General features: G+C 34.0%; 1 protein-coding gene across 2 annotated transcripts in view; it reads right to left on the reverse strand.

Annotated features, from left to right (window-relative positions):
• Positions 1–16,556, reverse strand: part of DENND4C (DENN domain containing 4C) — a 130,814-nt gene that overhangs the window by 60,236 nt on the left and 54,022 nt on the right. For both annotated transcript variants that reach the window (XM_055301978.1, XM_055301977.1), the window contains exons 6-12: positions 14,564–14,802; positions 12,003–12,069; positions 10,872–10,930; positions 9,892–10,036; positions 6,298–6,473; positions 1,298–1,398; positions 541–759 (exon numbers count right to left, since the gene is read on the reverse strand). In XM_055301978.1, coding sequence (XP_055157953.1) covers positions 541–759; positions 1,298–1,398; positions 6,298–6,473; positions 9,892–10,036; positions 10,872–10,930; positions 12,003–12,069; positions 14,564–14,802 — 1,006 coding nt within the window. The remainder of the gene's footprint in view (positions 1–540; positions 760–1,297; positions 1,399–6,297; positions 6,474–9,891; positions 10,037–10,871; positions 10,931–12,002; positions 12,070–14,563; positions 14,803–16,556) is intronic.

The raw sequence follows: 16,556 nt of genomic DNA on the forward strand, positions 1-16,556 counted from the left end.
TTGCTACATGTAAGAGCAACTGAATAACAAAAATCTTTACAATTCCCTAAAATAACAAATACTAAAAAAAAAAAAAAAAAAAATGAGTTCAGTGTTTTCCCCTGAAACAAAGCTATATTTTTCGAAAATTCTAAAAACTGGTGGCCTTATTCCAAAAACTAATTGTTAGTGAATACTGTAAAGCGAAGAATGTATAAATCAAAGAATTAGCAAAATTGAGGAACCACCTAAAAGCAAATCACCAGGTATGTTCTACTAAGATAACTATCTAGTAAATACAAGCAATATCTTTGACTTTTCATAATTAAAGATGTCCAGTTTCATTTCTCAGGGGAAAATGGGATATAAAAATTAAAAGAAATTCTTCATAGAGCTAGACTACAAATACACAGATATTCATTATATTTTAATATACATTTCTAAGAACTTACATAGTGAATATTTTGGGGGGAGCAATACCAAATAGAAAATATTTTCCAAAAAAAAAAAAAAATATTTTTCATTTCAATAAAAAGTAAATATATTTTCAATGCCACTCACCCTGTCGGTCAAACAATGAATCAACAGCTGTGGCTTTATTTGAAGGGGCCTCTGTGATTGGTCTGAGATATGTTCTATACCCTTTTAAAATAGATGCCATAAAACGCAAAAATGCCTCCTGAATTTCCATTTCAAGTTGTGTTGTCTTCTTTTGCCAAGAGAAATCTGCTTCAATTGGAGTCATCTCAATTGCTGAACCTTCTTGTGTTTTTCGGTGAACTGACAAATGAAGAGAAAATGGCATTAATATATAATATTATACAAATAATGATTAAAAAATTAAGAAAATTGTCAAAATCCATGACTTCCTGAAATTCCTCTCTCCATTAATGTAAAGAGATCATTGGCAGATGCTAACAGGGAGATTCAGGCAGACAGGATACAAAGAACATGCTCAAAAAAAATCACAAACCACATTAACATCTTAGTACTGAAATATTGTTTTTTTTAATGAGAATCATTTTATTTTATTTTATTTTTTAATTTTTATTTATTTATGATAGTCAGAGAGAGAGAGAGACAGAGGCAGAGACACAGGCAGAGGGAGAAGCAGGCTCCATGCACAGGGAGCCTGACGTGGGATTCAATCCCGGGTCTCCAGGATCGCGCCCTGGGCCAAAGGCAGGCGCCAAACCGCTGCGCCACCCAGGGATCCCAATGAGAATCATTTTAAACGGAGTGAAATTATATTTAAATTTAAGAATTTATTTTCATACATATTCTTCCATTTAAAATATTCCTTTCTCCTCATATTTACCCGAAGATAGCTGGGGATACAACTTCTTTAAGGTACTAAGCAGATTTTTGCATGGCTTTTTGGGAAGCTGCTTCCAGTTCATGTTCTTCTTTTCATCTGATCTATTAAATAAAAACATAATTAATAAAATCTGCTAAAATCTCTTTCTTACATAAAACTAATAAAGAAAATGGAAAGGGTATATTTGCTCATTACAATTGACATTGTCAGCTGAATAAATGGTTTTCAAGGAAGTTCTCTTTACATTTCAATGAACCCCAGTCAAATTTGGTCACTGCTCTAACACAGATTCTCAAAGCTGGAACTATGAATTCAACACCAAAGTCTTACTTCGAAAGTTACATTTTAGAGTATTTTAAGTGACCAACTTAATTGATACTTCAAACTACCTATTAGAAGCAAATCTTAATAAATATCGGAGAGTAATATATTAAGCATATTCTGACTACAATTCAAATAGCACTTAAGAGAAAAAAAGCTTAGAAGTTCAAAAGAATACTTCTAAATAATGCATGATTCAAAATATTTTAATAGAAATTAACATTTAAGACTCTAGGGATGCCTAGGTGGTTCAGTTGGTTGAGCAACTGACTCTTGGTTTTGGCCCAGGTCCTGATCTCAAAGTCCTGAGATCAAGCCCCACATCAGGCTCTGTGCTCAGCATGGAGTCTGCCTGAGATTCTCTTTCCTCCCTCTCTGCCCTCCTCCTCGTGCTCTCTATCTTTCTCTCTAAAATAAATAAATAAATTGGGGGGGGGAGCCTCTACAAAAATGAAAGCCTATATATTAACCATGGGCCGCAGCTAAAGCTATATACATCATTAAGCCAATATCATTTATGACGTCAATGTAAACATTTTAAATTTTTAGAAAATTTAATCTGTTATGGTTAAAAAAAAAGATAACATTTATTTCAGTAATGTAAGAATTATTCACTAATTGATTTTTTTTTAATTTTTATTTATTTATTCATGAGAGAAAGGCAGAGACACAGACAGAGGGAAAAGCAGGCTCCATGCAGGGAGCCCGATGTGGGACTCGATCCCAGGTTTCCAGGATCCCGCCCTGAGCTAAAGGCGGCACTAAACCGCTGAGCCACCTGGGCTGCCCCATTAATTTATTTTATAATGTAATTTACCACACAGAAAATAAAATAGAAACAATGCTCATTTCAATAGCTGTATAAAAGTTTAAAATTCAAGACCTATTTAAGAGTTTTTAAAAATCATTATGTAGAAGCAATCAATCAAAACTCTAGAGTGGAGCTAACAAACCTTTTCTATAAAACGTCAGACATTAAACATTTTATGTTTTGAGGACCATACGGTCCTCTGTCACAATTTCTCAAGTGTACCCCTATAGCAAGAAAGCAGACTCACAGAATATGTAAATGAACAAATTCTGTAGTTTTATCTACAAAAATAGGCATGGTCTAGATGTCAATTCTTGCTTAAAACAATAATCATACTTAATGATGGAGTGCTCAAGGCATTCCCTTTAAAATTAGGAGTAAGACAAGATACCAGTTATGACTACTTCTATTCAACCTATGCTGGATCCTAGCCAGAGAATTAAGACAAGAATTTAAAAATATATGGATTGTACTTGATGTGATTGTTTACAGCCAGAAAACAGAAGAGAATTTACAGACAAGACAGAAGAATTCAATTAAGTTGCCGTGCAGATCACTACATGAAAACCAGTATCATTTCTATACTGTAGCAACAAATAGAAAATGTAATTTAAAATCACAGTGTAATTTTGCATGGAACTTAATATATTAAAATTTATAAGGAAAAGCAAAAGACCAAATATAGTCAAAACAATTTTAAAGAACAAGGGTAAAGAAAGGGACTTGTCATCTCACAGTACAACTTTTTTTTAAACTTTATTTAGATATAATTCACACATAATTCATCCATCTGAAACATGCAACTTGCTGGTTTTACAGCATATTCACAGGATTGTGTAACAGCCCACAATTTTAGACATTTAGTATAAATGAGATCATATGAGCTCTTTTACCATGATGTTTTCAAGGTTTATTCATGTTTTAGAGAACCTAAGTTTAAAGCTATTAACATAGCATTATACTAGCAAAAGGCTAAAACAGACTAAAGGAACAGAATAAGCATAATATAGATATAAAATTCATTGATTATATAAAATACATATATAAAATATAAAATATGATATGCACAAATATAAAAGCTGATATGCAGTGGTATTGACGATGGAGACCACTGGGAAGAGATGAAGTGTTTACCCAACATACAATGCTACGTGAGAATTATTCATTCACGTAAGAAAAATGAAATAGTACTTCTATGTCACATCATACAATAATATCAAGTTCAACTGAATTAAGGCCCTAAATGAGAAAGGCCAAACCTTACAAATTTAAGAATATCCAGAATAGGGGTGCCTGCTGGCTCAGTCAGTAGGGCATGTGACTCTTGATCTCAGGGTTGTGAGTTCAAGCCCCCATGTATGGCGTGGAGTTTACTTAAAATAAAAAAATTTTTAAAAAGAAAGAATATCCAGAATAATATTTCATAACCTCAAGGCAGAGAATTTCATATACAAGAACCAAAAACAGCAATCAATAAAAAGAAACTGATAAATTTTATCAATTAAAATAAGCTTCTGTTCATCAAAATATACCATAGATATAATGTAAAGACAAGTCACAGTGGGAGGAAAGCTTTTTGAAAAGCATGTAACAGAACAAGAATTAACCATATTATAAAAAGGACTGATACAAATCAAAAGAAAAAAAAGAATCTAATAGGAAATGTACTCCAAAAAAGGAAAATCCAATTCACAGAGAGGAAAACCAAAGGACAAAAAAGAAATTTAAATGCCCCATTTGCTACTAATTAGGGAAATATGAATAAAAGGCACAATGAGACTCCATTACTATCAAATTAACAAAAATTTCGAAGTCTGACCATAACAAGTATTTGGCAAAGAATAGAACAAAGAGAATTCTCATTTGCTGCTAAGGAGATAAATGTGGAAGAGTAATATGACATTAGCTATGTCTACAACCCAAAATTAGCTCTCCTACTTATACACTTCAAAAGAATTCCTGGCTGTATATTCAAAGAAATATGCACCATAATAATCAGAGGAGCCTTGTTCATAATTGCAAAAAAATCTAGGTACAATCTAACTAAATACACAATACTGATAAACCCTAAAAATGAACTAGAGCTACATTTATCAACACAGATGAACCTCATAAAGAATGACCAGTAAAAAAGCAAGTCACGGGAAATTATACAAAGATATAATAAATTTTTAAAGCATGCAAAACAAAATATTTAAACTAATACATCTATAATAAAGTTTCTAAAACACATGGAAATGATAAACACCAAGTTCAAGATAACAGTAAAGGAGGAGCAAGATACGTTGCAGAGGACTATCCAGGGGTTTCAAATTCATCAGGAATATTCTATTTCTTAATTTGGGTCATGGATACATGGGATTTATTTACATTATTCTTTATAATTCTTGGGATTCTAGAACATTTCATAATTATTTAAGTACAACTGAGCAAAGAGTTAAAAGTTACTTTAGAAAACAAGTCTTCAAAAAAAAAAGAAAACAAGTCTTCTGATCAATAGATATGTTACAGAAGTTACTTAAAACTGGAAAAAAAAACTGGAAAAAATTAAGCCTCTCCATAATATTTTATACAGAATACTAAATAAAGGCAAACATCTGAGTTACGACTTCATAAGTAATAATTTCCAAAAGCACCACAATGTGTACAACCCTGACATAATTATTTTTCAGGGATAGTAGCTGAAAACAAAATGTGTGCTATGGGAAATATTTAGTGGTTCATTACTTTTAGGCTACAAGTAAGTCAAAGTACACATAGTAAAGAGCTACCATGAGTATACAGTTTCAGAAATAAATGGCAGATCCATTTCAAAAAAAATTTTAAGTGATAGCAAATGTTTTCTTCTTAGGTATTCCTTTGGTTCACTTAGGGATATTTTCCCAACTTATTCTACTGCTGTTACCCTTGAAGTCTCACTCACAATTCTTATTCTATTTATTTTCTGCCAATCTCAAACAGTAAAGAATAAAGTACTTCAGGACCTGGAGTTTGGTACCAACACTACGGAATTTTCAACAGTAACTGACCTTCCCGAGTTTTTTGTGGGGAGGGAGGGAGGAGGAGATTGGCTCTTGAGCATTGATCCAGAGCTGTTTTTATTAATTGTCATACTCTAGTCTTTGAACTCTCAGTTACACCACTGCTGTACATTTTATCACCTCCAGTAAACACAAAGTATGATTGGTTTTTAATATAAATTTCTCTGTAATAAGGGGCACCTAGGTGGCTCAATCAGTTAAGCATCTGCTTTCAGCTCAGGTCATGATCCCCAGGTCCTGGGATCAAGCCCCACATCAGGCTCCCTGTTCAGTGGGAAGTCTGCTTCTCCTTCTCCCTCTGCCCCTTCCCCCCATCCTCACACCCTGCCCCCACTCGTATTCTCTCTCTCAAATAAAATCTTTTAAAAAACTTTCTCACAATAAAGTAGATCCTTAAAAAATTTAAATCTTGACAACTAAGGAAATGGCATAATATTTAACTTATATTCTAACTAAACTCAAACAGGTAAACTCATTTTTTTCAAAGCTTATGTATGGATTTTGAATTAAACCTAGAAAGCATATCATCTCTTGAGCTCTGAAAGCAGTGTTTAACTTTTTTTCAAATCCATATTCTCTTTTGACAAACATAAATATTTTCTGCCTACTGCCAACATTATTATCAAAATATAAACTAATGTTGAACATGTTCTTTTCCAAACTTTCCAGGATTCTAATAGCTGCCCGCATTGAGAATTATTGTACTAAAGATGAAAACTTATTAATAACAATGTTAAAAACAGCATATTTCTCAATGCTTTCAACGAGCTGTACCTACATATGGGGGAAAATATAAATGGGAGATAAGATAAAAAGAATCAACTTACACATATAACATGTTTGTATCCAAGTCAATGCAAACAACATCTTGTGGTGGGTCATGAAGATCAAAATACCTTGAGTCAACTCCAACTATAAATGGTAAAGGTGCACTAAGGACTGCCGCCAGTGAAAGAGGACAAAGGGGGATATATGGGCACTGCCACTGAAATGGAAAGATCATCTGGGAAAAAAATTTTGAAAAATTAACCAAATTTCAAATGTGCAATGAAACATATGTAATTAACTAATATTATTGAAAGGGACCATTAAAAAGCAGTGAAGTTTCTTTTACCTTGTACTTCATTCAGAAAACTAAATGACTATAAAATATTACTAAGCAGTACTATGAACCAATGTTATTATTAAAAATCTTTAAGCATGACAATTCTCACAAGCACAATAAAAATGCTAACAGCTCTTTGCATGTTAATTCTTCTACTGCCATATAAAACCCACATCCACATTTTTTTTAAAAAAGTCAAAGCAGAGAGAGAAAAATCCCCCCCAAAATTATAAAACAAACTCATATCTTTATTTAATTCTTATGCATTTAATCCACCTATTAATTCTCAAAATACCTTTTGACTAAAATCCAACTAAGAGCTCCAAGGACTAAAAAAAATTCAAATCATTCTCTTAGTAATGGTCATAGTCAACGGAAAATTTCATTAAAAGTTTCCTAACTGCTCAAATAAATGCAAAATGATCCAACTTCAATGAAGCCTGGCATCTTAAAAAATACTAGTTAATATAAAACATACCTCAAGAATCCTTCTCAGTGTTTTACAAAGCTCTACCTTAATTATATCGTATGTGCTTTTTAAAATAAAAGACAAGTTTGGTAAGTTAAAAAACAGACCAAAAATTTAATTATCAGCTAATATGAAAATCCTAATCACTGATGACAAAGATTTTTCCTTTACTATAAAAATCCTTGCTATACCTTATCCATCATTACTCACCCTATAGCATTTATTACACCTGCCAGTTATTCCAGATGGTTGTTCGGAATAGGATTTTGTCTTCAATCATTTATTTACTTATCAAATATTTCAACACTTAGTGTGAGCTAACCACTGTTCTAAATGAGGCTGTAACAGTGAATAAAACAAAGATCACTGCCCTCCTGAGGTTTATAGCTTAGCAAAAGAGTCAGGAAACTCTTTCTGTACAAGAAAGATAGGAAATATTTTAGACCTTATGAGCCGTATTGTCTCACAAATATTTCACTTTGTCTCCATGCATGAAAGCAGTCATAGGCAAGTATGTAAATAAATGACCTATGTTCCAGTAAAATTTTACTTACAAAAACAGATGGCAAGCAAGATTTGACCAGTGGGCCATCCTAGTTTAGCAGAGGCAGAATATAAAAAGAGGACACAATAAAAAAAAAAAAAAAAATATATATATATATATATATATATATATATCCCCTATCAGGAAGTGCTAAATGCTATGGAAAAAGAAAAAGTAAAGCCCAAGTGCACAGGATTCTAATTAAGAATAGGAAAGAGGAGAGCAGGTTGTATTATTATATAGGCCAAATAGGGTAGACTTCATTAAGGTGACAACTGAGCCTAAACCTGAAGGGGAAGAGTGCTTTTGAGGGAAGGAACAGCAAGAGTAAGGTATGGGGCCTGCCTCATATGCTTCAGGAGCAGCTTGTGTGTTGCAGCAGGGTAAGCAAGGGGGCAGAGTAGCCAGAATCAGAGGGCAAACAAAAAGAGCCACCCCCATAGGACCTTGAAAGGACTTCACAGATACCTACAGTGAAGATGGAAAACGATCTTCCATTCAACAAAAGTACATTATACCTGCAACTATGTCAAAAAATTTTTAAAACAAAAGAGCAAAATGTGACACCTTTATATTCACCTTTGACTTTTACAGCTCAATCGATAAATAGGGTCATTTTTACAAAAATGTTTATTGGTTTCATCAATGTTTGCTGTGGAGCTCCATTAATTCTTTGATATTGTTTGATATTCAAATCATCCTCCTTCTGAATAATTTATCCTGTCAACATTCCTTTCCATTTTCTCTTCTTTAAATGATAAACTGCCAGTCTTCACTTATTAATGGTTTTGCATTCATTGCAAGCAGTACTCCAACATCAGTTACATAAATTTCATGCAATTTTGCATTTTGCATAAGATTTCCAATTACACATTGCAATGTTTCCAACCTATTCTTGCACTGTACTGCTGAAAACAATCAAGAAGACTGGGCCACAAAGATTCTGACATAGGAACATAGATAAACACTCATGTTTTACAGGAAGGACTGGAAATTTTCTAAAACTGTTTAGTTCATTAACAAATATTTTCATGTTATAATGGCTTTTGCTTTCATACGCAACTGTGAAGGTTTCGAAAATTAATGCACAATGAGGATTTCTGCTCCTCATAGACTATCTCACATTGGTTACTTTGGTTTACAGTCATAGCAGCATTTCTCTGACAAATTAAGATCTTGGAAACATCCCAGTTGTTGATTTAACAGACATTTATTGAGTGCTTACTCAATGCTATTTAGCAGTAATTAAGTGCTGAGGACATAGGAATAATCAAGAGACTAGGTCTTTATTTTCATGTGAATTACATTCTTAAAATGGGGAAGAGAAAACAGGAGAGTCAACTGTTTTAAATTAAACATATAGTGGGAAGTAAAGTTGGAGAAATGGAACAACCAAAATTCTATACTATGATCCATAAAGCCCTACATTATCAGACCTCTAACTGCAATTGGGAAGACATCAAAAAACAGAAGAGAGGGATCCCTGAGCGGTGCAGCGGTTTGGCGCCTGCCTTTGGCCCAGGGCGCGATCCTGGAGACCCAGGATCGAATCCCACGTCGGGCTCCCTGCATGGAGCGTGCTTCTCCCTCTGCCTGTGTCTCTGCCTCTCTCTCTCTCTCTCTGTGTGTGTGTGTGACTATCATGAATAAATAAATAAAATCTTAAAAAAAAAAACAGAAGAGAATTTGATTTAATTTTGTTTTACATAATAGCTAAACATTTTTATATTATCCTATTTCACAATCACTTAGGATTTCCTGTTACTGGCTCACAATGATTAAAAGTTAAACTGGGAATAATTAACTGTGTAATTCATTTGCATAATTTTAGGGTAGATGAAATTGGCCAGAGCCTCTTGTTTAATATAATAAACTTCATTCACAAGTTTTGTGTAATCATATAGATTCTCTAAAGTACTCTAATACATGAAAAATCAGAAAGTGGAATTTTCTGTCAAATAGAAATCACCTTTTTCTCTTTACTATTTCTCTTTGCCACTCTATTATATTTATGTTAAACATTTCCTGGTAATTTCTTTTTTTTTTTAAGATTTTATTTATTTATTCATGACAGAGAGAGACAGAGAGAGAGAGAGAGAGAAGCAGGCTCCATGCAGGGAGCCTGACATGGGACTTGATCCTGGGTCTCCAGGATCACACCCTGGGCTGAAGGTGGCACTAAACCGCTGGGCCACTGGGGCTGCCCCCTGGTAATTTCAAAGTTGCTTTCACTGAAGCAAATTTCGCTTTATAGTAAAAATTCTGTCAGTAATCCTGTACTATAAAGAAAATTCTGTACTTACAGCTACAACAGCTTCAGCTACTCCAGTCAACACAGCTGGCCTAAGAGAATGTAGCAGAATCTTACTCTCAAGTAAAACAAACAGCAGCAGTGTGGCACAATTCTCAGCACCCAGATTCATTAACAAGGTGCTAAAGTTGGCTCCACTAGGAGAAAAGAGAAAAAGATTATGAACTATTTCACTAAAACATGTAAAGATTTGCTTATTAAATTATTTCTTAAATATTAACAGACTGAGAATCCAGTGGTAATTTCAAGTCCTGATTTAGTTATCACTGAGAAGTAGCAAATTTAATGAGTATAACAATGATTCAAACTCATCCTTTGGTAACGAAGGGGAGTTTATCAGGGAAGATTTTCCCAAAAAACCACCACCTGAGCTGAGCTCAAACAAATGAAAGTTAGGGAGAAGCCAACAGATGCAGAGGCAATGAGGCAAGAAAAAGGTACCATCGTTTCTACGAAATTGAAATACACTTACTGTGACTAAAGCATAAGGAAGGGGTAAAGATTATGTCAAAACAGAAACAATACAATTACATTTGCATTCTCAAAAGGACACCTGCCTGCAGTATGGATAAAGAAATGAAGGAAGAAGAAAAGGGACCAATTACAGTTACTAACAAAGTTGTCTACGTGAAAGATCAGGCTATCCTGGACTAGTGATGTAGATGAACAGACGCTAACAGGTTTGAGATATCTGGGGAGGTTAAAATCAGTTCACTTGAATATTTAGCTGAGAAACCAGATAGGAGGGGAGAGAAAAGGAAAAGGGAGTTATTTCCTATATCCAACCTTGCAACACTCTTAAATGTTCCATTTTTAAACGGATAGCCCACCATCCATCCAGCTATCAAAATAGAAACATTAAGGCTATCCTATGTAAAAGATGACATTTAATTTTATTATCCTAACCCTTAAAATATTTTAAAGCTTCTGCTCCAAGTGAATGAATATATCATTTTAGATACTATTACTAACCTTAGTGGTAAAGGCGTAGAAACTGGCTGTGATAATATTAATGCATCATGGACTGAAAGCTTTAAAAAAAAAAAAAGAAGAATTAATCAAGCCAATCTTGAAACCTAAATATTTAGGTCTATATCAAGGATGATATAGAAAATAACACAAAGACTAACACAGTTTTAGAAATGTACTAAGGTATAAAACAATAGCTGTATTTACTCAGAGGTATTAGCTCTTGCAAATTAAATGGTTAATTCAACTGAATTCTAATTCAGTTAATTATTTAAAATAAAGTTATTTTTAAATTATGAAATAATTGCTTTTTAAAAGCTTCCAGTTTATTTACTCTATAGACTGGCAAGCATTTAGCAACTGATTACTATATGTTAACACTTGAAGAACATACTGGTTGAACAGAAGTACATTCAAGATTAACAATATTTGACTTAATGCCACCATATCACATTAATGTTGATAACATCTTATCAAAAAAATTTAGAAAAAAATTTTAAAATAGCTTGCCTCTAGAGATCAGCACTACCCAAAGTACCAGTCTGCAAACTGTTACTGGCCTAGGAAAAGATCATATACAAATGGAGAAAGCCATTCAGAAACCTTTAGGGCAATATGACACTGCTCTCACACCCAAGTACGTGATCAGAGGGCTCATGTCTTTGGACAGGTACAGATATGTTTATGTCTATACTGATCACATGGTAAGGCACATTTCACAAGCTGTAAACTCGTACAGGCTTGCCACTGATCAGAAATAAAGAAGCTGTTGCTTTAACATAGAAAGTTTGAAGACCGCTATCAGAGACTATTTCACCTCTTCCCTCCAACCACAAATCATTTAATATTTAATAGTTGCTCAGATTTAAAAATATGCTTAAAACATAATTCTGGGTTATACATCATTAAAACCAGCTACATAAATGCCATACACAGACCAATAATGATAATGTCATGAATCAAAGGTTGTAATTATTCCAATTCTTCACACTCAAAATATAAAATACAAAAAATTCAAGGACTTTACGAACACATACTGCTCCACTTCAAACTCAAAGGGCCATAAAATCTACTCTGCAATGACTAGAATGAACATTTGCAGAGCTTCCCTCAAATATATTTGCTTTTGATTACCTGTACAAGGATTCTTGGTCTTTGTGGTGAAGGAAAAGGGATGTTTTGCATGAAGTGTGAAATATGCCTGCAAAAATAATTGAAATATAGATCATAATTACTTTTCTAAAATGCATCATAGATTTTAACAAATTTTAAATATTATATATATCATTCCAGATCTGACAAAACCACTTACCTAAAACTTATGCTAAATAAATATACTTAGTGTATAAACAAATATATTCATCCCACTAAACTTCTGAAAAGCACACTCTATTTCCTGATTAAAAGTCCATATTAATATACCCTAATGTTGCCAGAAAAATAAGAATAACACATATATAATCTTCATAAAAGAAGCTAATTGGGATCCCTGGGTAGCGCAGCAGTTTGGCGCCTGCCTTTGGCCCAGGGCACGATCCTGGAGACTTGGGATCAAATCCCACGTCGGGCTCCCGGTGCATAGAGCCTGCTTCTCCCTCTGCCTATGTCTCTGCCTCTCTCTCTCTCTCTCTCTGTATGACTATCATAAATAAATAAAAATTAAAAAATAAATAAATAAATAAAAATAAATAAAAATAAAAGAAGCTAATTTTTATTGTCTGGTTACCAGTGCCGGTATGGAACAACTGCAATCAATAAATTAAAACTATTACTGATTTTAATCCTAATAATTAATCAATATTAATTTAATCAATATAGTTCTTTCACTATAACTTTGGACAAAACAATTACCTTCTCTATTTCTCTACTTATAAATAATGCTTCTTAAGTTTCTCCAAAGCTTTGAGCTCTTAGGAACCACTAACATGCAAATATTATTCATCTGAGAAAAACATTAATTGCATATACTGATTTAATACCTCAAACTATTCATAGAACATTAATTTTTCAAAAGGCTACTCACTTGTCCCTAACATTAAGCTTTATTTCAAACAATTTTAAGTTCATCTGAAAGCCAAAGTTAAATCTAGACTATGAACTCTTAGTTTGGCATCCCAAGAGTAGATCACAAAAGTTAAATAATTGCCCCTACTTTTCCACTAATTATTATGCTTTGCTGATATTCTTTCTGTTATAATGTGAAATCTCAGAAATTGTATGAAAAATTTATCTTATGCAAACTATATTTCCATAAAGCTCTGACACCTATTGGTTTGTTAAGAGGATAAATAAATCATTAACTATAATAAACAAAAGTCAGTGTGCCTCCAGAGTCAGAAAAGATGTGTGTGTGAGAGTGTTTTTAAGTAATCTCAACATCCAACGTAGGGGCTTGAACCCATGATCCTGAGATCAAGAGTTGGATGCTTCACTAACTGAGCCAGTGAGGTGCCCCAAGATGTGGTTTTTAAAAGACAGCAGCTTCTTAAAACAGAGGATCATGGGGGAAGGGAGGAAAAAGTAAAACGACAAAATCATAGAGGCAAACAAACCGTGAGACTCTTAATCATAGAAAACAAACTGAGGGTCGCTGGAGGGGAGGGGGTTGGGGGATGGAGTAATTGGGTGATGGGCATTAAGGAGGGTACATGATGTGATGAGCACTGGGTGTTAAATAGGACTGATGAATCACTGACCTCTACTTCTCAAACTAATAATACACTATATGTTAATTAATTGAATTTAAACTTTAAAAGGGGGAGGGGTGCCTGAATTCTCAGTGGATTAAGCAGGTGCCTTCAGGTCAGGTCATGATCCTGGAGTCCTTGGCAGCCTTGAGCTCCCTGCTTAGGAAAAAAGTCTACTTGTCCCTCTCCCTCTACCTCTCCCCCCAACCCTGCCCTCGCTTGTGTTCTCTCTCTCAAATAAATAAATAAAACCTTAGAAAACAAAAAAGAAATAGAAAAAAAAAAGGGAAAAAAAAACCCTGAAAAAAAAATAAAAGACAGCAGCTCCACATATATTTTTCCTGCTTACAAAAGATTTCCATAACAAAGGGACTTAAAAATAGAGTGGAAAATTAGAATCCCTCGATGCTAAAACCAAAACCTCACTTTTAGCATCAATTAACTTACCCTTATTAATTTCTACCTCAGCTAAAATGCTTTATAGTTAGACCCTGGAATGGCCATGTGTATTATTTAGGTCTACATATGTCCATAGCTCTTTTTCTCTTGGTTATTAGAGAATGAATAGGAAGAACACATACAGTGCACTATATAGAGTCCCTTCAGTTGAATTCTCAAAAAAGTTATTCATCCCAACCACCACTCCTCAATTTTAAAATCACTAGTTCAGGGCAGCCCCGGTGGCGCAGCGGTTTAGTGCCACCTGCAACCCGGAGTGTGATCCTGGAGACCCGGGATCGAGTCCCATGTCGGGCTCCCTGCGTGGAGCCTGCTTCTCCCTCTGCCTGTGTCTATGCATCTCTCTCTCTCTCTCTGTGTCTCTCATGAATAAATAAAATCTTAAAAAAAAAAATCACTAGTTCAGGTGAAAAAGGGAACAAGTAAAAAGTAAGATGACTGTGACCCTTCTTCCCTTTGAACTTTTCTCCTTAAACTTAATTAAACAATTAAATGTGTACATACAAAACCAGTTTTCCCGCCAGACGTCTTTCTCATCATTATACCTACTTTTCAATGGGAAGAGGATGTGGTCCAGACACAGAAAGTTTGTAGATAAACATGAGAAATTTCCTGAAAGCTTCAAAAAAAGGCCAGTGTGAGAGTAAACAAATGCATTTGTTTGAATTGATGGATCTGGAGACCACTTTTCTCTCCACAGGGGTCACCAGGCCTAGATGCATAAGCTGTTTCTCTGTCAGAAGTTCCCGAGAGTAAGGTTCATAAAACTGGATGGCAGCTCCATATACCTACAAAGCAACAGAATTCCAGTATAAGATTTGAGTTTGTTTGTACAAGAGAAACACTAGCATAGAGTGAATAAGGTGATTAGAAAAATCTCAAACACTGCTGGTGGGAATATAAAATGGTACAGCTTCTGTGGAAAAGTTTGGTGGCTTCTTTAAAATTTTAAAAAGAATTACTATAGAATCCAGCAATTCCACTAATTAGACCCCAAAGAATTGAAATTAGGGACTCAAACAGATACTTGTACACCAGTGTTCAAAGCAGCATTATTCACAATAGACAAATAGTGGAAACAACCCCAATGTTCATCAATAGATGAGTGGACAAACAAAAAACGTGGTATATAATGCCATGGAATGTTATTCATCCTCAAAAAGGAATGAAATTCTGATAGACACTGCAACATGAATGAACCTTGGAAACACTATACTAAGTGAAATAAGCCAGACACAAAAGAACAAATATTTATAGGATTCCACTTATATGAGCTACCTAAAATAGGCAAATTTGTAGAAAGTAGAATAGAGATTACCAGGAATCAGGCATAGGGGTGGGGGAAGTTTCTGTCTAAGGTAATGGAAAAGTTCTGGAAACAGATAGTGATACCTTTTAAAAATATTATAACTACTTGGTCACTATATATATAAATATACATACATATGTATACATACACATTTTGTATATATATATATATACATACACTTATCACACACATAGTGTGTATCACATTAACCTTTGTCTTTACAAATATAACACTTTCTATGATCTCAAGAGATTTTAATATGACAAAAGCATCTCAATGAAACATTGTTCTCTATCGATCAAAGTAAATTTAATAACTCTTAAGTGTTTAAAGATCTTAAAATTTTCATTTATATTTATTGCTTTCAATGAGAGAAATATAAATAATTATTAGCTAAAGACTTACCTTAGTTGTAAGCAACCTAATTAATACAGCATTGGCCTTCATTCAGTGCATACTTTGCTTATGTTCCAGACATTATGCTAGATACTTAATCTTCGTTATCATTAATACAGTGGTTTTATAACTATGCCCTATAGAATGAGGCCACAGATGTGTTTTGTTTGATCCATAAGAGTCAGCATTGGTTAGTTATACTTTCCAATAAACTATTTTATCAAATTTCCTGAGAGCTTTTAATTTTTAAATTTCTACTACATTCATAGTTTTATTTACTTTTTATTTCCTAACATTGTTTCACCATCTCTTTCTTATTTTAAATTATCATTTATGTCATTACTATTGCTTTATACATGTTTTCAGTTACTATTACAAATAAGACATATACATGTCTTTTGGAAAATATATACAATCTTTTCCCTTGGGATAAGAATGTAAGTCCTGGGCCACAGAGTTGTTTCTTTCCCTTGCTAATAATGTATAAATTCTTATATACTATGGATTCAAGTCACACACACACACACACACACACACACACACACACACTCTGCATTATTTCCTCTCATCCTGTGGCCTGCTTTTTTCACCTTAAGGGTATCTTTTTTTTTTTTTTTTAAGGATTTTATTAACTTATTTGAGAGAATGAGAGAAAGTGAGAGAGTGCGTGCACGAATAGAGGGTGGGCAGGGGGGGTGGGGCAGAAGGACAAGTAGACTGGAGGACCTTGAGATCATGACCTGAGCCAAAATCAGATGCTTCTGACTGACCCACCCAGGCACCCCCGGTATCTTTGAATAAACAGATTTTTTTTTTATTTCAGTGAGGTCCTATTAT

This window comes from Nyctereutes procyonoides, unplaced genomic scaffold (genome assembly GCF_905146905.1).
Source record: "Nyctereutes procyonoides isolate TBG_1078 unplaced genomic scaffold, NYPRO_anot_genome, whole genome shotgun sequence".
Taxonomy (NCBI): Eukaryota; Metazoa; Chordata; class Mammalia; order Carnivora; family Canidae; genus Nyctereutes; species Nyctereutes procyonoides.